The following is a 19,075-nucleotide window of genomic DNA, read 5'->3' as shown; positions in this document are numbered from 1 at the left end:
TTAGTCTACACGATACTACCGTTGCTGACGAGAAGTGTGCAAGTGAGCCAAAGTTATCCCAATATTGGAACCAGCGTAGAATCCTTTTCATTTCATGTCGTTAATAAAATGGCATTATAAACTCACTTATTGCATCTAATTATTTTACACTCAATAGTAGAGTACGGTTTCATATTGACAGCACGCAAATCTATGTAATGACACCAATCTCTGAAGTGCAAAAGTCTGCATTTTCGATATGTGCATTGCGCTTATTGTTTTGAGACATAACAACATGGCTCTCACTAAATAAACAATGCTTTATCGTGCTTCGATTCATAAATCTGCCTGCGCATGCAAAGCTGCCTTCTTTCTGTAGGATGAGTGTGGGGTGCATGCATCTTATTTCGTTCGTGGCGATTATTTATTGGCCTGTTTTGACTTATATTTAGCTCAAAGTCCAAAACGATGATGACATAATTACGTAACGATTATTTTTCTAACAGTACCAAGTTTACTAGCACATATTAGGTACTGAGTTTTTTTTTCAACTTAGAACCCCAGCAAGTCACAATGCTCTCATAATGAATAAGGATGAAAATGTGAGCGGACACCCGTATTCCCTAAACCAACGCTGGATGCGATATTCACCATTGATTGAGCTACAGTTCTGTGGTAACTTTTAAGGAGAGAAGTTCGAGTTTTCTTTTGATATTGTTATCGAAAATTAATCACCATTCAAAATGGCCGCGCGAGCAATCATTGGTTACATTTATTGTGCACTGTGCATAATGGGACTCATAAGTTGCATTGTGTCAAGTGATTCCATGATATATGAACATAATGGAAGTAAGTTGAACATATTATCTACCGATGTATGCAAGAAATCTAACATTAAGATATTTCAAAGCTGTATGAATAGTTTGCATGTTGTTGAAAAAAGGTCCGATACCAGATGAAAAAGCGTAGCAATTTCATTAATATTTCTGTTTACCTTTTGAGTAAGTTTTCGATTATATTGTTAGGAAATCTAACTTAGAATTATTACACATTATAATAATATTTCCAATCTTGCAAACAAATGCACTAATCTGTAACCATCGCTTCTAGGCTCTGTTATTTGGTTTTCACTGCCACATAATGTCTACTTTATCGGTTTTGATTGGTTCTTTTCGGCAGGCATTAACTGGGAGAGGCGAAAGGTATGAAAATGAAACGACAGCTAGGTGTTCTAGATTGAATCAGTTATAAAGCTAGCCTAGGCAGGCTCATATAAGCATGATCAGAAGAAAGAATTAAATTCTATTTTACCTTCTACTTGAGGGGGTCGAACACTAAATTCGAGTCCCCATGTATGGTCGTGTAACAAGTGTAGTTTTTCACTACGCTATGCTACTGACACCGGCAAAATAGAATTCAAATTTTCCCGAGTAGATCCGAATTATTACTTCTCTTGCCACAACATACACAAAAAAACAAGAGTACCTTTTTTGAGATATTAGATTTTTTAATCTTATTCGTGAAATAAAATAAAAATGCAATACATTTTCAAAAATTGTTCCTATACACAAAAAACTAGGGTCTGTTCAAACTTCTCTGAAACTGATTTAGTTGCTTTCATCGAAAATTTTCGAAATTTTTACTACAGTTGAAATTTGTTGTTTCTATGTTTATGTTCACGAAATCTCAATACCGCTCGATAGGTGGCAACTCCGGGCAGTTGGGTGGTTTCGTCTCTTTCGGTACAACATGGACTCCATTCGCTTTATACCATTCTAAAACATCGTTGGAGTAGTGACAAATTAGGCCAGAATAACGATGGAGCATCATGGTTGCGTAGAAATGGTAACAATTGTTTCTTTAAGCATTCATCACTGTACGAGGTCTGTTCAAAAAGTACCCGGAATTATTTATTTATTCGTCTATATCTATATGGTCCCCTTCAAAGTAATCCCCCCTAGATATAATACACTTATGCCAGCGTTTTTTCCAGTCTTCGAAACACCCCTGATAGTCACTTTTTGTAATGCTCTGTAGCACTCTCAGCGATTCTGCCTTTATCTCTTCAATCGATGAAAAACGCTGTCCTTTCATGGGTCTCTTTAACTTTGGGAACAGGGAAAAATCACACGGAGCGATATCTGGTGAATAAGGAGGTTGGGGCATGATTGAAGTCTTGTGTTTAGCCAAAATTCTTGATCAAAATTCAGCAGTTTTGGAACGAATTTTGCTGCCACTCGTTTCATGCCCAAAACATTTGAAAAAATATGATGGCATGAGCCAACTGATATGCCAACTTCATCAGCAACTTCTCTAATAGTGATTCGGCGATCATCCATAATCATTTTTTCCACTTTTCCCACATTTTCATCGATTATTGACGTGCTGGGTCGACCGGAGCGTTCGTCGTCTTCAACGTCTTCGCGGCCATCTTGGAAACGATTATACCACTCGTAAACACTTGTTTTTTCATAGCAGACTCACCGTAGGCTCTCTGTAACATTTCGCACACTTGGTTACACTTTATTTCATTTTTCACGCAAAATTTAATACAAATTCTTTGACTCTTCAATTCATCCATTGTTTAAACTAACAAAAATTGCCGAGCTAAAAAAAACACGTCTACACCAGCCGCTACAAGACAGAATGTAAACAAATTAATTGAATTAGCTGAAAATTTCACCATACATTAGGGACATATGTACCAACACAATAAAAAAAAAATTTTGACCACCGGACTCTCCAGACGCGCGCAATTAAAAAATTCCGGGAACTTTTTGAACAGACCTCGTATATTGCTTTGTTCGTTCCGGTAGTGATGAAGCTTTGGCTTGCTCGACCAAAGCTGCGTATTGCCTGCCAAACCAAATATTGTTTTGAGAAACTTGGCCTTTTTCTTCGGCCTTAAATGTTCTCGTACACCGACAGTGATGCCTCTCCATACAAAAGTTGGCAAAAACCTTAAATTCGTCGATAAACATCAGCTGGATGATTTTTATTAATTATTTGAGGTCTCTGAATATATCTCCATCTTGCTAATGTATGAAAAAATATTCGATCCACCTAAAAGTGACATGATGCACCGTTCGCTGCGGACCGGAAAGTGATGATTTTTTTCAATAAATTAACTTGTGTATTTTTTATTTATTTCGTGATTCATCAGGAGCTTTCACTAATGTTTCAAATAATGATTAAACCTATTTGGAAAATGTATACAATGAGAAAAAAAGGGCTTATCTTAATATTTTTATTTTCTGAATGTTGTAACTTACAACTGATGAAGTTTATTGCACTATGAGTAAAGATGGGAGAATAACAATAAAAAAAGTGTTTCTCTTTGTTTTACACAAAAATATTAATTTTTGGAAAATGCTCTGCATTTTGCATTTTTAAGTTTTTCGACTTTATGAAAGAACACAAACACAAGTACTACAGGGTCCGGCACTCGAAGTGTAACCAATTAAAAAGGCCATAAATTCAGTTTGGAAAATTACTTTTACTTAATTCAAAGTACAAAATGTGTAAAAATAATACAAAATTAAGAATTAAATCACTTTTGCTCGATATGACCACCTTCTGCCTTGACTATGGCCTTGAGACGGTCAAAAAACGAATCGCAAGCTGCCCGAATGTGACTTCACGGAACCACCCGCGATCCCATTTCAACCAAAATATTAGTTGATTTTCTGAATTCGATTGGTTAAAATTTGGTACAACTAATCGATTGTTGTTTTAACTAAACTGTCATTTTTGTTTTTCGATTAGCAGAAACGATGGTTGAAACAACTAATTTAACTGATTGAAAAAAAAATGCTGTCAATTAGTGAGGACACATACCTTTCAATTTCAACAAATATTTTAGTTGAAATAACTGGTGTTGTTATTGAAACAAAATTCTGTTAGTTGAAAAATAAATCGGTTTTATTTGTTTTAGACATTGCAAATAGTTGAATCAACTCTGATTCGATCGGAAATGATTGATGTAGACAAGCGTTTTTAATCAGCAAAAGTGCCCGGAGGGGCGAGTAAATTAGCGAAATTATTAAATTTACCTAAAATGGGTATTGAAAGATGATGCCTTCAAACGGTTGAACTAAAGTTATGCACTGATAATTTTAGTCAATTTATATGAGCTTGGCTGCATCAACCGCTGGGAATTGGAATTTTGCGACGGCAATTCAAACGCGCCATTCAATCGCAGCGCGTTCCGTGTGTTTGAAACCCTTCGCTCCTGTTACTTTTATAAATTAAATTCATGTCAAAAAGCGTTTTATTGCTAATGCATGAACATCATCATCGGTATCAAACAGCTGGAAGTAAAACAGCCTGCTGGAAGTAAATCAATGATCGAATTTGAAGTATAAAATTTTTGCGCATACCTGAAAGATTACGAGATGATCATTCATAAACATTTTCTAATTTGTCACCAAATCTTTTTCATCTTAAACAAGGTTAACTTTATCACAACACCGCTGTTAGATAAACACTTGTTATCATAAATTTCTCAAATCGAATGAACACAATTTCACCAAACGCTTTAACCATCGATGTTGTTTTCATTGACATTTTGAAGCGACGCGTATAGATTTCAACTAAAAAAGTTGTTGATTTTGCATTGCAATTATTGTTTTGCTTTCAACTGTCTCTGGCATTTGACAGCATTCAAATCAACATATTTTTCAACTACTTGAATATATGCAAATCAAAAACCATATTCGTTGAATCAAAAAGAAATTAGTTAAATCAACTATTGCAAACATCGAAAACTGCGATATCGCAATTTTATGATCGAAGGGTTCTCCGTGTTGCAGGTGTATTTTGGCCCACTCGCGGACAATAACTTTTTTCAGCGCCTCGAGACTGGTGTATCTTTTAGTTCGGACTTTGCTCTCCAAAATGGCCCAAAGAGAATAATCCATTGGATTCGCATCTGGTGAATTCGAGAGCCATTGTGTGGACGTGATGAAGTTCAGAACGTTGTTTTTCAGCCATTCTTGGTTCACTCGAGCTTTGTGAGACGGTGCCGAGTCCTGCTGAAACGTCCATGGTCTGCCACCGAAATGTTTATCTGCCCACGGCTTCAAAGCAACCTCCAGAATACTTTCCCGATAATATGTCGCATTTACCTTGACGCCAGGCTCGAAGGTCTGAAGTTGGTTACACTTCGAGTGCCGGACCCTGTAAATAAAGTTTGGTTGAATACTACCGCTTTACTAATAATAGTGGATTTTTATTATGTATCTTATTATACTATGTAAAATGAAAAATGACGAAAAAAATGATGCTGAACAAATTTTAGAATTTTTTATATGGACTACAAGAAAGTTCCGGACAACAGAAAAAGTGCATGTGGTGGGATCAACTGGGCGCTATTTATTATGAGCTACTCAAATTAGGTGACCATCACTGGTTCCATATACATATAACACTTGAGTTTGAACAGAGCATTTCATGAACAGCGGACGCAACATGAAGATCTTCATGGCATAGAATTAGATCGATTCATTAGTCGAATCTGAGCAAAAGGAATTTTTTAAACGTGGTATCCGAGTTTTACCAGAAAGATAACAGAAAGTGGTACATGACGACGAACTATACTTTGAAAAATGGTCCTGCAATGATACCCTCACTAAAAATCATGAAACTTAACAGAAAAAAACGCTACTAATTTATTTCCAACGTCTATAAATATATTTATATAACTACATTGATAAAGGTGTTTTATGTTATGTATGTTATAAATATTCTGATTTTATTTATCATGTAGCCGTTTATTTAAATTTCACTCGCACCGACTTCATTTACAAAAGTATAGCCCTTGTCTTTGTGATTTTTATTGTCGACCCCGCAAACATTTCAAAACAACCTTTAAAGTGCAGACATGTGCAGTATCGCATAGTATTTTCTGAAAAGTAGAGAAAAAATGCTACAAAATCAAATACTATTGAACAGTGGCAGCCCATTCCTACCTATATATAACTCTAATCGCAAAACATCGTCATGCGCCATATATTTTGTATGGAAGGATGAAAAGAAAGTTTACAATACCCTATCTTTGAGAGGATATGGAGAGATTATTTCTTATTCAAAAATTTTTATACTTTAAGCTGTAATCCTTCACTTATCTGAGAATTCAAAAAAACTAATACAGTGCAGGAAAAAATTAAATTTAGTTTTTGGATTTCTGCCACCTTGGCATCACTGTGCACCGTTCCGTTCCATGACGGTATAAAAAGATATTCCGGAAACGTCCATAAAGTCTTCCAACACATAAGTTTCATCGTCCATTATCATGCAAAAAAAAAGTTTCGTCAAATATTCGCGATACAATTTGCGAGCCCGGGTCTTAGCCGCCACATTCTGTTAATCATGTAGGTTTCGATACAGTTTTCTCCTTGACCGACTTCATACCTTGCCATACCATTTTCTAACCACAGTACGTACCGAAAGATCAGGTCTCTTCTGCATTATTTCCCTCACCTTCGCGTCCTTCTGGTAGTTCCTGAGATCCGTTTTTAATCATGTATCGGAGGATTTAAGAACACTGTGGACAGTGCTTACAGGAAAACCAAGCTTTTTTTTATTTAAAAGATTTTTAATCAGGCCTATTTGCGTATTGAGCCAATTTTTAAATATTTTTTTTATATTGGATTGAGGGGCACTTTGTTCGTGGTTCGTCTCGTCATCCGTTGCCGCATCGGTGGTATTGTTCGCAGTCTTTAGTTCGTTGCTAGTTGCTGTAGATGCGCCTTGTTGTACATTGGTTGCAGTTGCTGGTTGGTTAGAGGGTAACTTGTTAACTGCAGCTGGTATACTTTGTTCTTTGTTCGTTGAAGGGGATGCTTCATTGTTGTTGGTGGCTGTCACAGGTGTACTGGGGTTGCTTGGGGTTGGTGTGAAGGAAGCACCGTTGTCTTTTGGTGTAGTTGTCTACTTGTTCAGTTTATCACATGGCTTACCGTAGTGAACAGCTTTTTGGCAATATTGACATGTGGCCATCTGATTAACATAGGTAACAAGGGATTTGCACGGGATTCTTGTATCCTGACCGAATGTCACATAAGTAGGTATAGGCCTGCTCAAGCGCATGCGTAATAAACGTACGCCATTTAGAATACCGGGGAAAAAGTTCTTCCACTTATCTTTTTCGATAGAGAGAATCTCTCCGTATTAGGACATAGTTTTGCGAATATAAGGATCGATGACGCTTGAGGGAAGATCATGAACACGCACTTCTATAGCACTATCTTCCATATATACTGGAATGTTGAACTTAATGTTTTCGTGTTCCACATAGTGCACATTTTTTTTATTTGAAAAGGTATTTTTATTTAGGCCTATTTGCGTACAAGCTTTACGTGGCCGAATCAGCCGATCTTTTAAATCATACATTTTTTGAAGTGGATCTCGTTGTCACTCTTCTTCTGCGAGGGTTGAGGGGCACTTTGTTCGTGACTTGTCTCGTCATCCATTGCCGCATCGGTGGTTTTGTTGTTGATTTCCGTCTTCTTTTCGTTTTTCTTGATGGACGCAGTCTTGAGCTCGTTGCTAGTTGCTGTGGATACGCCTTGTTGTACATTGGTTGCAGTTGTTGGTTGGTTTGATGGTGAAACAGGAGTACTACGCTCACTAGTTATCGTTGTTGAACGGTTGACCTTGTCTTTGGTTGAAGATGTTCTTTTCGCAGTTTCAGTGCAAGGTTTACCGTAGTGTGCAGGTTGTTCACAAAACTGGCATGTAACCAGCTGATTTTCATAGTTAATCAGCATTTTACACGGATGTGTCCCACCTTGACCACAAATGATGTAAGATGGAATTGCCTTACGTAGATGCATACGTACCACTCGCACGCCATTCCGGATACCGGGGAAAAAATGCTGCCATACTACCCTTTCGATGGAAAGGATTTCACCGTACCGCGACATATTCTCCCGAACGTACTGATCGGTGACCTGCGGGGGGAGGTCATGCACGCGTACTTCTATGGCATTGTCCACCATGTGCACAGGGATTTTGTATGTAATGTTATCACACTCAACACTGTGCACCTCGTTGTTAACCGAAGCGAATGCAAATGCATCGCTTTCACGTTTAAACATAATGTACACACAGTTAGACGCCTTGTTGAATTGAATCTCACTTACTTTATTAGCGTCTAGATGCATTCGTTCTTTAAGTAAGATTTCAATTTCATTTGCTGCTGGTCTAACTTTGCAACGCTTGAAATCTATATAAATTGAATTTGGTCTTGTAGGCCAAGATTCCGGCTTTGTTAAATCGTATTTGACCATTCCGTACACTCTATTGTTCACTGTACTGTATTGTCTTTGTTTCTGTTGTTTCGACCGTATATGATTTGCGACCGTGTGAGATGCGAGCACGAACTGCATAGTGCACATTGTTATTGTCTTTTGCGAATTGAATTGCATCCAACTTCTTATAAAACTGGATGTAAACAACATTATTTGCCTTGTTGCATTGAAGTAAATGCACACGTTTAATGTCAAGATGCATTTGCTCCCTAAGCAAACCTTCAAGTTCTCGAATCGAAGGCCGAATTTTGCACTGTTTGAAGTCAACAATAATTGTATTTTTTCATACCGGCGGTAGCTTTTGTTCGTTTGGATCACTCATTTTGAGGTCGTTCTATTGTTCACTACACAATACTGTACTTGGTTTCTTCCGTCCCTAACGTAAGCGGTTTTGTTTTATCGACTGACTTGGATGAGATGAGAAAGCGAACTGAGAACCAAGCTTTTTGGCAAGTTGTGACTGCATTAACACTCCGCATACCAAAGGAGTTAAATAAAGTGGGAACGCTTACTTTGGCTGGCCATATCTCAGGGGTTAGAAGTCCGGTTTTGAAATTTTTTTTAAAAATAATACCTATTTTTATACCAATAGATTGCATTTCACATCAGCTATATGGTTTAGAAGAAATCAATTTCCACTTTACTGAAAATGTCTCAAAAACTTCGATATTTTCACAGAAATTTTAGAATATTAGAAGTATTCTAAGAATGATAAATACAGCTAAGCTTTTTTTTACACCGATCGATTGAATTTGATACCAGCTATATAATGTACGGGAAAAAATAGTTTCAAATTTACTAAAAAAAATATAAAAAAATTTGATATTTCACAGAAATTTTGAAATTAAAATAAATCTAAACTTGATTGACACTTAGCATGAAATTCATATCAAACATTAAGGCATTGTTGATCACCAATCAATTGAGTATTGCTTCAATTAAAATTTTTAACAGGAAATTCTATCAAATTTACTGAAAAATCTCAAGAAATTTTGTGTTTTTACAGAAATTTTCGAATCTTAGAGTTTTTTTGTGACTTAGCTTAGCACGCATTCAAAAATGTTTGTGTACCAACCGACTAAATTTACTTTCAGCTAAGATTTCTAAAATTTTATATTTTATATTCACCAAAAATCGATATTTTCACAGAAGTTTTTAAAATTCAAGAAATTATAGACACTTACATGGATTTGATGTAAGTGCACGTCTAAGGTTGCTGTCAGAGTGAGTGCATCGCATCAAAACGCTTCGCAAATCGTGTTCACTCTGACAGCAACCTAAGAAATTTTGCTTACCAACTCAATGAGCTAGCAACGTGTAAAATTTTACGAGTAAAATCTTATATTTACATAAAAATCTCAAACAATCTACATTTTCGTGGAAGTTTTCGAATTTAATATATTGGAAAATGTATGTTTTTGTTAACATCTATGATCTTTTATGTAAATTGAATTTGATATTAACTAAAATTTGTAGAAAATTTCATTGAACTCGATTGAACTCCAAAACTGATAAAATATGTAGAGTGAAACAATTTCGTTTTCTTGTAAAAAAAATCAAAAATCTATATTTTAACTCCAATTAGGATTAGCATTAAGTTCGGACTATTATCTGGTTGTAATATGCATACATTCACAAAAATAGGGATACGGGATGGTGGAGTGGTTCAATGACAACATATACAGGATTGGATCAGACTCAACACCAATATATCAAGTATAGAATCAACAATCCATTTCAAATTTTTCGCAGATCGCTTGCCACAACCACTTCGTGCAAATTTGTTGAGTTCCTTCTTCCGAGAACTCTACGAAATATCCAGGCGGTGTTCGTTTTGATGTACGTAGTTTTACCTGTTTCTGAGTTCAATCGATTGATGAGCACAAAAGCTTGGATGTTTTCTTTGCATTTGCGTTCCTAGTACTGTTAAAATTTGAAAATGTAAGTAAAAATATCGAGTTTTTATTAGATTTTTAGTATATATATATATATATATATATATATATATATATATATATATATATATATATATATATATATATATATATATATATATATATATATATATATATATATATATATATATATATATATATAGAATTATTATTTTTTACAAATTTTAGCTAACACCAGATTTAATCTACATGAAAGATCATAGATGTTTGTTTTACATTTTCCAATGTATTAAATTCGAAAACTTTTATGAGATTTTTTTAAATATAAGATTTTACTCCTAAAATTGTAAACGTTGCCAAGTTCATTGAGTTCATTTTAAAATTTCTGGAAAATATCTAATTTTTGGATATGTTTAGTAAATTTAAAATTATTTTTCCCGTACATTATAGCTGGTATCAAATTCAATCGATTGTTGTACAAAAACGCTTAGCTGTATTTAGCATTCTTAGAATACTTCTAATAATCTAAAATTTCTGTGAAAATATCGAATTTTTTGAGACGTTTTCAGTAAAATTGAAATTGATTTCTTTTAAAGCTGATGTCAAATGCAATCTATTGATATATAAAGATGCATATGTCATCGCTTTGAAATTAAAAATGTGTCGAAACTACGAAGTTTTGGCTTGGACTTTTGGTTATGTTTTTGATCATAACTTTCATTAACAAAGTGTAATTGAAAAATTTTCTTTTCCATTTATGTTGTGATAGACGTGATATAGTCAGTCAAAATTAGCGTTCCCACTTTTCATGGTAGCCTAGATCGTTCGCGTAACTTTTTACTCCCTTGGTATTCAGAGTGTTAAGCAATACCATCTTATGTAATTTGAGGTCAGAACAAAATGCATCCTTGTAAATCGCCGGTTACCTATGCAAATTAGTTAATTACATGTCAGTTTTGTGAACAATCTGCACATTACAATAAATCCTGCAATGAAACTGCGAAAAGATCTCCAACCCTACCTCCCCGGCACCACCGCTAGGTATTACTTCGGGGTGGAAGGCTATTGGTGCTCACAGCACCCTCCCCAGATTTATGCAGAATGGGGATCAGCTCTTGAGGGATCGACCAGTTGGATGACGAGGTCGGTCCAGTGATGCCGGCTGGAGGATAACTTCCGGTTCACTGGCGCCTCGACGACCCAAAACTGATGCTACGTCGCGGAACTACTCGACTAGTCTTCGCCAAAAGATCTAGTCTACACCGACGGAGGGTTTCCCGACGAGGGAAGTCACACGGGACACCCGATGGAGTGCCGAGGTCGGTCCCGCGATTCCGGTTGGAGCATGGCTTCCGGTTCGCTGGCGCGTCGACGACTCGAATCGGTATTGTGGCGGCTACTCGACTAGCCCCCGCCGAAGGATCTAGCCTACACCGACGGAGAGTTCCCCGACGAAGCAGGCCCTCCCGAAACCGACGCTTTCGATTCCCTTCAACGCCTGACCGAGAGGATGCCTGGGTCGATCCAGTGATTCCGGTTGGAGGATAGCTTCCGGTTCACTGGCGCCCTGACGATCCTAGCGGTATTGCGCCACGATTTACTCGCCTAGTCCCCGACGAAGGATCTAGACTACTCCGACGGAGAGTTCCCCGGCGAAGGAAGTTCTCCCGACACCGAGTTCTCTGTTACACCACACGGGACACCCGAAGAAGTGCCGAGGTCGGTCCGGCGATTCCGGTTGGAGCATGGCGCCTCGACGACTCGAATCGGTGTTGTGGCGACTGCTCGACTAGCCCCCGCCGAAGGATCTTGCCTACACCGACGGAGAGTTCCCCGACGAAGGAGGCTCTCCCGAAACCGACGCTTTCGATACCCGTCAACGCCCGACCGAGAGGATGCCTGGGTCGATCCAGTGATCCCGGTTGGAGGATAGCTTCCGGTTCACTGATGCCCCGATGATCCTAGCAGTTTTACGTACTACTCGTCTAGACCCCGACGATGGATCTAGACTACTCCGACGAAGAACTCCCCGGCGAAGGAGGTTCTCCCGGACCGATGTTTATTCGCTGATCCCTCTTGAGCCTACTACGGTTGCACGCGACTAGCGGTCGCGGCTGCCTGTTGTTGTTCCGCACTCCATTTTCGCTGCAATATGCCCGCAATTTGGGATGCCGCGGTCGACACTGCGTTCCAGTTCTCTACGCAGTGGCACATTCTCTGGATCAGGTTCTCCGGTGTGGTGTCAATGCCGCATGCCTCCAGTAGCTCATTCCTTTGAGCCGCGAAACGGGAACATGCGAACAAGACGTGTTCTGCCGTCTCGATCTCGCCAGGACGTACAGGAGATGTCGCGTGGCCGAACCTGTGGAGGTACCATCTGAAGCACCCATGGCCTGTGAGGAATTGCGTCAGGCCGAAGTTCACTTCTCCGTGAGGTCTATCTAACCAACTCGAGACCCTAGGTATGAGTCGATGCGTCCACCTACCCTTGGTTGAGCTGTCCCACTCTTATTGCCATCTGCGTAGAGAAGCGGCTTTGGAGGCCCTACGGGCGTTCCGGTCTCCTCGCATGCTGTAGCACTCCGCGTCTTCCTTCACTATCAGACCGATAGGCATCATACTTGCAACCACGCAGGCCGCATCCCTCGATACAGCGCGGTATGCACTGATCACGCGAAGACACATCAGACTATGCGTACTCTCCAGCATCTGTGTGTTGCGTTCCACACCAAGTGCCGACGCCCATACCGGGCTGCCGTACCTGAGGATCGAAACTGCCACTCTTGCCAGTAACCTACGTTTACTGGAGCGCACAGGCGAGCTGTTGGCCATCAATCGTGAAAGCGCCGCAATGCTTGCGCTGATGGCCTTGTTTAGTGCTAACTTCACCGTTTTGAATACCGTGTGCCTCTCCAAAATCATCTCCGCTAATCGAGCTCTTTGCATCCTTCTTCTAGCCCAGAGGCAGAATGCGCGAAGGCGTGCAATTTGCTCGTTCCACCAGTAGACCGGTGGTCTGTTGGTCCTCGGTTGGGCCTTCCTAGGCATGGTCGCGTCACACGCCCGTGACAAGATAGCGACCAACTCGTCCCCTCTCAGGTTCGCGTTGTGCTCCTCCAATTCAAGGGCGGCGCAAAACGTTTCGCGGTCGAAGTTAGCAACCTTCCACACTAGAATTTTGGGAATATTACTCCTCCATGTGCTTCTCGCCAAGTGACCGATCGTGTAGCGAATGGCTAGATGGTCGCTAAGGGTGTAGTCATCATCAACTCTCCAATTAAAATCTCCGGCTAGGCCGGGACTACAGAAAGTCAAGCGATAAACGACTCGACTCCGTTCCGCTGGAAGGTACTTTTCGATCCATCATTCGCTAACACGACGTCTAACTTGGCGAGGGCCTCCAGTAACGTCTGTCCTCTCCTATTAGTATAGCGGCTGCCCCATGCCGTTGCCCATGCGTTGAAGTCTCCGGCTATCACCACCGGCTTTCGACCCACCAGGTCTGCGGTCAACCTGTCGACCATCCGGGTGAACTGGTCTATTGACCATCTCGGTGGAGCGTAGCAGCTACAGTAATACACTCCGTTTACCTTCGCTATGGCTACTCCCTCCGCTTGCGTTTTCATCTACTCTTGCACTGGGTATCGACCAGTCGTCAAGATCGCCACAGTCTTGGATTCGTCCGACACCCAGTTCCCGTTATCTACCGGTGTGTGATAGGGGTCCGAGAGAATCGCGACATCAATGCCCCATTCCGCCACTGACTGGTGCAGCAGTTGCTGGCCAGCTGCACAGTAATTTAGATTCAGCTGTGCTACTTGCATGTTGTTTTACTCCCTCCACATGTTGGACAAGTAGATCCGCCCATGACATGGTTTGTTGCTCTCTTCTTGCTCGCGCATAGCATGCAACGTGGTGTTCTTTCACATGCATACGCCTTGTGCCCCTCGCCGCCGCAACGCTTGCAGAGGTTGCTCCGGTCTTTGCAGTCCCACGACTTGTGGCCAGGTTCGAAACACCTGAAGCACATGTCAACCGCCGGAGGTTGGTAAGCGGTCACTGGGCATACCGACCATACGACCTTTAGCCTGCCCACTTTGAGGACCTTGTTAGCATCCGTGGCCGATAGCTTGAATGTAGCTATCTGGGTACCCTGTGGTCCTTTCCTCATACGGATGGATTCCCGGGGACATCCACACCTCCTTGCTCCTTGATGGCCATGGCCAGTTCTTCTGCGGTGGCGATTTCATCCAACCGTTTGCACTGGAGTGCAACCTCGCTACGCAGGGCTCTAACTTCGGCCGTGTCGCCCAAGACTTGTTGGGCCAACGCAACAAGCTCCGTTCCGTCCACCTGTGCTCCCTTTTTTAGCTCGAGCAGCATCTCTCCTGTTTTCGTGCGACGGATACTGCGAACCTCCTTGCCAAGTTCGGCTAGCTTTGCCTCACTCCGCATGGCCTTGAGCACATCGGCGTACTTTTCTATGTCGGCCTTAACCAACAAAGCCTCGCCTTTGTCCCTAGTCCTCCTACCGTGGAATGGGCCCAGCATCTTTTGGGACCCTTTTCTTCTTGGCGACCTTCACCCATGGATTCTCGCCGGGTTCGCTTACGTGGCACGGATCCGGGGGTCGAGTGCCGAGGTTTGGGTTGAGCCCCTCGCCACGTTCCTTCGCCCCATCATTTTCGCCATGGTCTTTGCTCCTTTTGGCCTTGGGAGTCAGGCGTTTACTTCCTGGACAATCCCTAGCGCGTTTCCGGCGCTATTTATTCCGCTCAATCGCGAGCCGGAGCGCATAGTCGACCGCCTCCTGTTTTTAATCGGTATCGAAGGTGAAGGGCTCTGTCTGAGAACACTTCTCCGACTTTCCGCCACCCTCTAGCCGCACTAACAACGCCTCTTGGTCCCTTTTAGCTACGTTCACGGCTTCAGCAAGGTCACCTTCAGCTCCTAGCTGATGTTGGATTTCTCCTACGTGAATTCAATAATCGCGTCGAATTGTTCTATGGCCGCTGTCATACTCGGCTTGACTACTTCCTTAACTTGCTCCCGGGACTCAGGCTGGTCCACTGGTTTGACATGGGCATTGCTGTCGCTCGTTCCCTCAGCTACCGCCTCGCTCTCCTCTCTCGCACCCGTTCTGGATGGAGACCTCCTCAAACCCCCTCTTGCGAAAGGGTTTATCTCCTTACTCGACACCGATGTTGATGGTGTAAAACTCATGTTTATAAGGGCCCCCCTTATGGCTACCGTCAAACCCAGCCGAAAGTAGTCGCTATCATGATCCCATGGTTACCTATGCGGTGCAGTGAGGCCATGCGAGGGTTGGCTTTACGCTCAGAGCCGGATCAGCGCAAATCAGGTAAAGGGCATCTGAACCTACTTCCACCCAGTCATCCCAACCAGGTGGCTGAAAGTGAGACGGCGTGCCATAAGGCCTGCCACGGTTTTATGGGACGGAAGGCAGCTGCGGCATTAGCCTACTCGCCATTTCAAGCCGGTTCCATCCTGCTTTACTGAAGGAGTAGAATATCGCAACTGTCAGCCCTAGCATCTCTATATATTCCGATCTACCGTATCGTATCCATGGATGGTGTAGTAGCCAGTATGCCATAGTTAGGACCTCACTGGCGTTAGTCTTAACGTGCCGAGTCGGCACTCCTGCTAGGCCTGTGCACTTTGAGCGGCACACGATCGCTTTAGTAGGACTTGCTTGCGGGTACATGCAGCTTTTTATAGAGGATTAGCAGAGCCCACTGCCAAACCCCACCACATCCTAGGCAAGCCCTACAACTCGCAGTTGCCGGGGGAGGGGTCGTTAAGCCCTTAGACATAGTCCCTGCTGCCCCTAGTGTGTGTGTGTGTGTGTGTGTGTGTGTGTGTGTGTGTGAATGTTACGTTTTTTTGCACTAACTTTTTTCGGAGACGGCTGAACCGATTTTCACAAACTTAGATTCAAATAAAAGGTCTTGTGGTCCCATACAAAATTGCTGAATATTATATTAAAAATTTTATACCATCACTGAAAAGGGGGAAAAATCCTTATCGACTTGAAATCTTCTCCAATTGATAGTTTTTATCAGTAGACGGTCAAACAAATCACTTTCGGTTACTCTTTTAAGAATCGAAAAAAATTATTGTGAAGAATACCACAGTTTTATATGATATTGATATGAGAAAGGCATCATTACACCACTAGGTGGATTAAAACATGTTTTTATTATTTTTATTATTATCATTATTATTATTATTATTATTATTATCATTATTATTATTATTATTATTATTATTATTATTATTATTATTATTATTATTATTATTATTATTATTATTATTATTATTATTATTATTATTATTATTATTATTATTATTATTATTATTATTATTATTATTATTATTATTATTATTATTATTATTATTATTATTATTATTATTATTATTATTATTATTATTATTATTATTATTATTATTATTATTATTATTATTATTATTAATATTATATTTATTTATCCAACCGCAGGAATCTTTCATCATTGTTCGGTTTCATTTTTTCTAACTTAATGGAATGTTATCAATCGAAGTTGTTTAGCTTCCAATATTTCTTATTTTGTTAGAATAGCTTACTATTACGCTAGAACTACAATTTTCTTACATATTGTTTTAATAAATGTTTCAGAAACTGAGATCAACAACGGAAAAATCTGCTTTAACATATTTGCTATAACAACAATTCTGTACACAGTTACTTTAATCGTAGGCGTCGTGAAGGTATGCGCTCCAACAGTTTATTCTTCAAAAATTTTAACTCAATTTTCTCTTGTTTTTATCATTTGGGATTTGAACCAATAGCGTGATGTTATAATTATACAAAACTACAAACAGTACGTCACGGCCATTTTCAACTTCGGACTTGTGGCACTACTCGTAACTGTTTTTATTTTCAACGAAGCGTTCAATTGGAACCTGGATGCAACTCTCGGTTTAATGGCGTTGGTGGGAATTCCTCTCACAGGTAGGCGTAAATACATTCTACTCGCTGTTCCTAGATCCTGAAGGTAATATTTCTTCCGCTCATTTCAGTCATTCATCAACTGATTTGTGTAATTGCTGATGTTCTGCTTGTATATGCATCGAATGCAAGCAATGAAATGAGGTCAGATAAATAGTGACTCTTCTTACATGGAAATAATAATAACATAATTGATGAGAACATTGAATTCAATTACTGTATACTTTCATTTCCTTCGATATATTCAGAACGTTCGAAAATTATTTTAAACATTCAAATATCAGTTTGTTAAACATTTATTGAGTATAGTAATAAGTTTGATAGCACCTTAATACTAATCCCATGTGAAAACTAACCAGATCTTCTAAAATAGCACATTTGAATTGCGGAATAGTTACGAAATGAGAACTTTTATAAAATTATAGTGCAAGAATAAAAACCGAGTGGAAAAAATTTTAAATAACATTGTCTGTACTTATTTTTCTAATATACATTTAGCACTATACATTTAGGACATTTTAAAAAAAATAATATCTCGCATCATGAATCTGGTCCAAAAAAATTTTAAAAAATTCACTTGAGAGAATCCTTCTACCTTATTGTAGGACTCTCTCGATATCCCATTTAAAAACTCAATTAAAAACATTGACATTGCTTTAACCTATGACAGAAGAGCAATTCCAGAAATGCTTAGCAGATCATCAGACTCGACCCTCTCCGATTTGGATGAAACTTTGCTCATGGCTTCAGTATGGCAACCCATAAGTTTTGGATGGAGAGGTCAATCCGACTCACGACTGATTTTTAAAAAGGGCGTATGTAGTTTAGCATTTCTCAAAAATTGCCTTTTTCAAATCGTTGTAACTCGGAAACCGTTAATTGTACAAAAAAGGCGTTCAGGAAGAAGTTGTAGCGAATCAATAGGACACTCTAAAAAATATACAATGAAAAAAAAATTGATTTTTTTCTCAATAATTTCAAAATGAACCAATAATATTAAATTAAAAAAAATCAGGGTTTCGATTTTTTTGATAATTTTTATTTTAAAGCTCTTGTTAAAACCTACATATTGATGGCGATCCCATCCGTGCCTTTTGAAAAATGAAGAAGTTACAGCTAAAACAATTTGCAGATATATGCGAAATTTCAAGTTCTCGTTGGAAGATAATCATTTAAACAGTAGAACTAACGTAACTACGTCAAAACGAATAAACACATGGTGAATCAAAGAGGTGTACCGTGTGCCAGTGCCTACATACTGTTTAAAACCAACGTATGTACCGGCGAATTGCTCACTTAAATTCTACCTGTCTCACATATAAATAGCTATGCATCGTAGAACAGATATCAGTTTATAACAAATCTCTTTCGAAACAGTTAAAATACTACAATATGGTTTTCCCAAAGTGTTGTAAACCTTTTCCTGGTTTTGTGTGTTTCAGAAATTTTTTCCAATTAAAAGAAACCATAATTGGAAAATTAGAAGCTCGAAAGTACATGGTTAAATTTTACACCACGTTAAGCATTTGTGATCGCTGTCGTAGACGGGCTTATAAAGGGTGATTTTTTAAGAGCTTGAGAACTTTTTTAAACAATAAAACGCATAAAATTTGCAAAATCTCATCGGTTCTTTATTTTAAACGTTAGATTGGTACATGACATTTACTTTTTGAAGATAATTTCATTTAAATGTTGACCGCGGCTGCGTCTTAGGTGGTCCATTCGGAAAGTCCAATTTTGGGCAACTTTTTCGAGCATTTCGGCCGGAATAGCCCGAATTTCTTCGGAAATGTTGTCTTCCAAAGCTGGAATAGTTACTGGCTTATTTCTGTAGACTTTAGACTTGACGTAGCCCCACAAAAAATAGTCTAAAGGCGTCA

General features: G+C 39.6%; 1 protein-coding gene across 1 annotated transcript; it reads left to right on the top strand.

The window, feature by feature from the left end:
- Positions 1 to 660: 660 nt before the first annotated feature.
- On the top strand, positions 661 to 18,768 carry LOC131438820 (uncharacterized). The gene is made up of 4 exons (XM_058609132.1): positions 661 to 828; positions 16,863 to 16,954; positions 17,036 to 17,198; positions 17,267 to 18,768. The coding sequence occupies exons 1-4, from the start codon at positions 723 to 725 to the stop codon at positions 17,350 to 17,352; spliced, it is 447 nt and encodes a 148-aa protein (XP_058465115.1). The 5' UTR covers positions 661 to 722; the 3' UTR covers positions 17,353 to 18,768.
- The last annotated feature ends 307 nt before the right edge of the window (positions 18,769 to 19,075 follow it).

The sequence above is a fragment of the Malaya genurostris genome, chromosome 3 (assembly GCF_030247185.1).
Source record: "Malaya genurostris strain Urasoe2022 chromosome 3, Malgen_1.1, whole genome shotgun sequence".
Taxonomy (NCBI): Eukaryota; Metazoa; Arthropoda; class Insecta; order Diptera; family Culicidae; genus Malaya; species Malaya genurostris.
Note: the sequence above shows the minus strand (reverse complement) of the source record. Positions and strands in the feature narration are given on the sequence as shown.

Bases quoted from the DNA above. Each gene is read 5' to 3' on its own strand.
- LOC131438820 (XM_058609132.1), top strand. From the start codon at position 723: ATGGCCGCGCGAGCAATCATTGGTTACATTTATTGTGCACTGTGCATA. The intron at 829-16,862 runs GTAAGTTGAACA...TAAATGTTTCAG, and splicing joins GATATATGAACATAATGGAA to AAACTGAGATCAACAACGGA. The intron at 16,955-17,035 runs GTATGCGCTCCA...TTGAACCAATAG, and splicing joins TAATCGTAGGCGTCGTGAAG to CGTGATGTTATAATTATACA.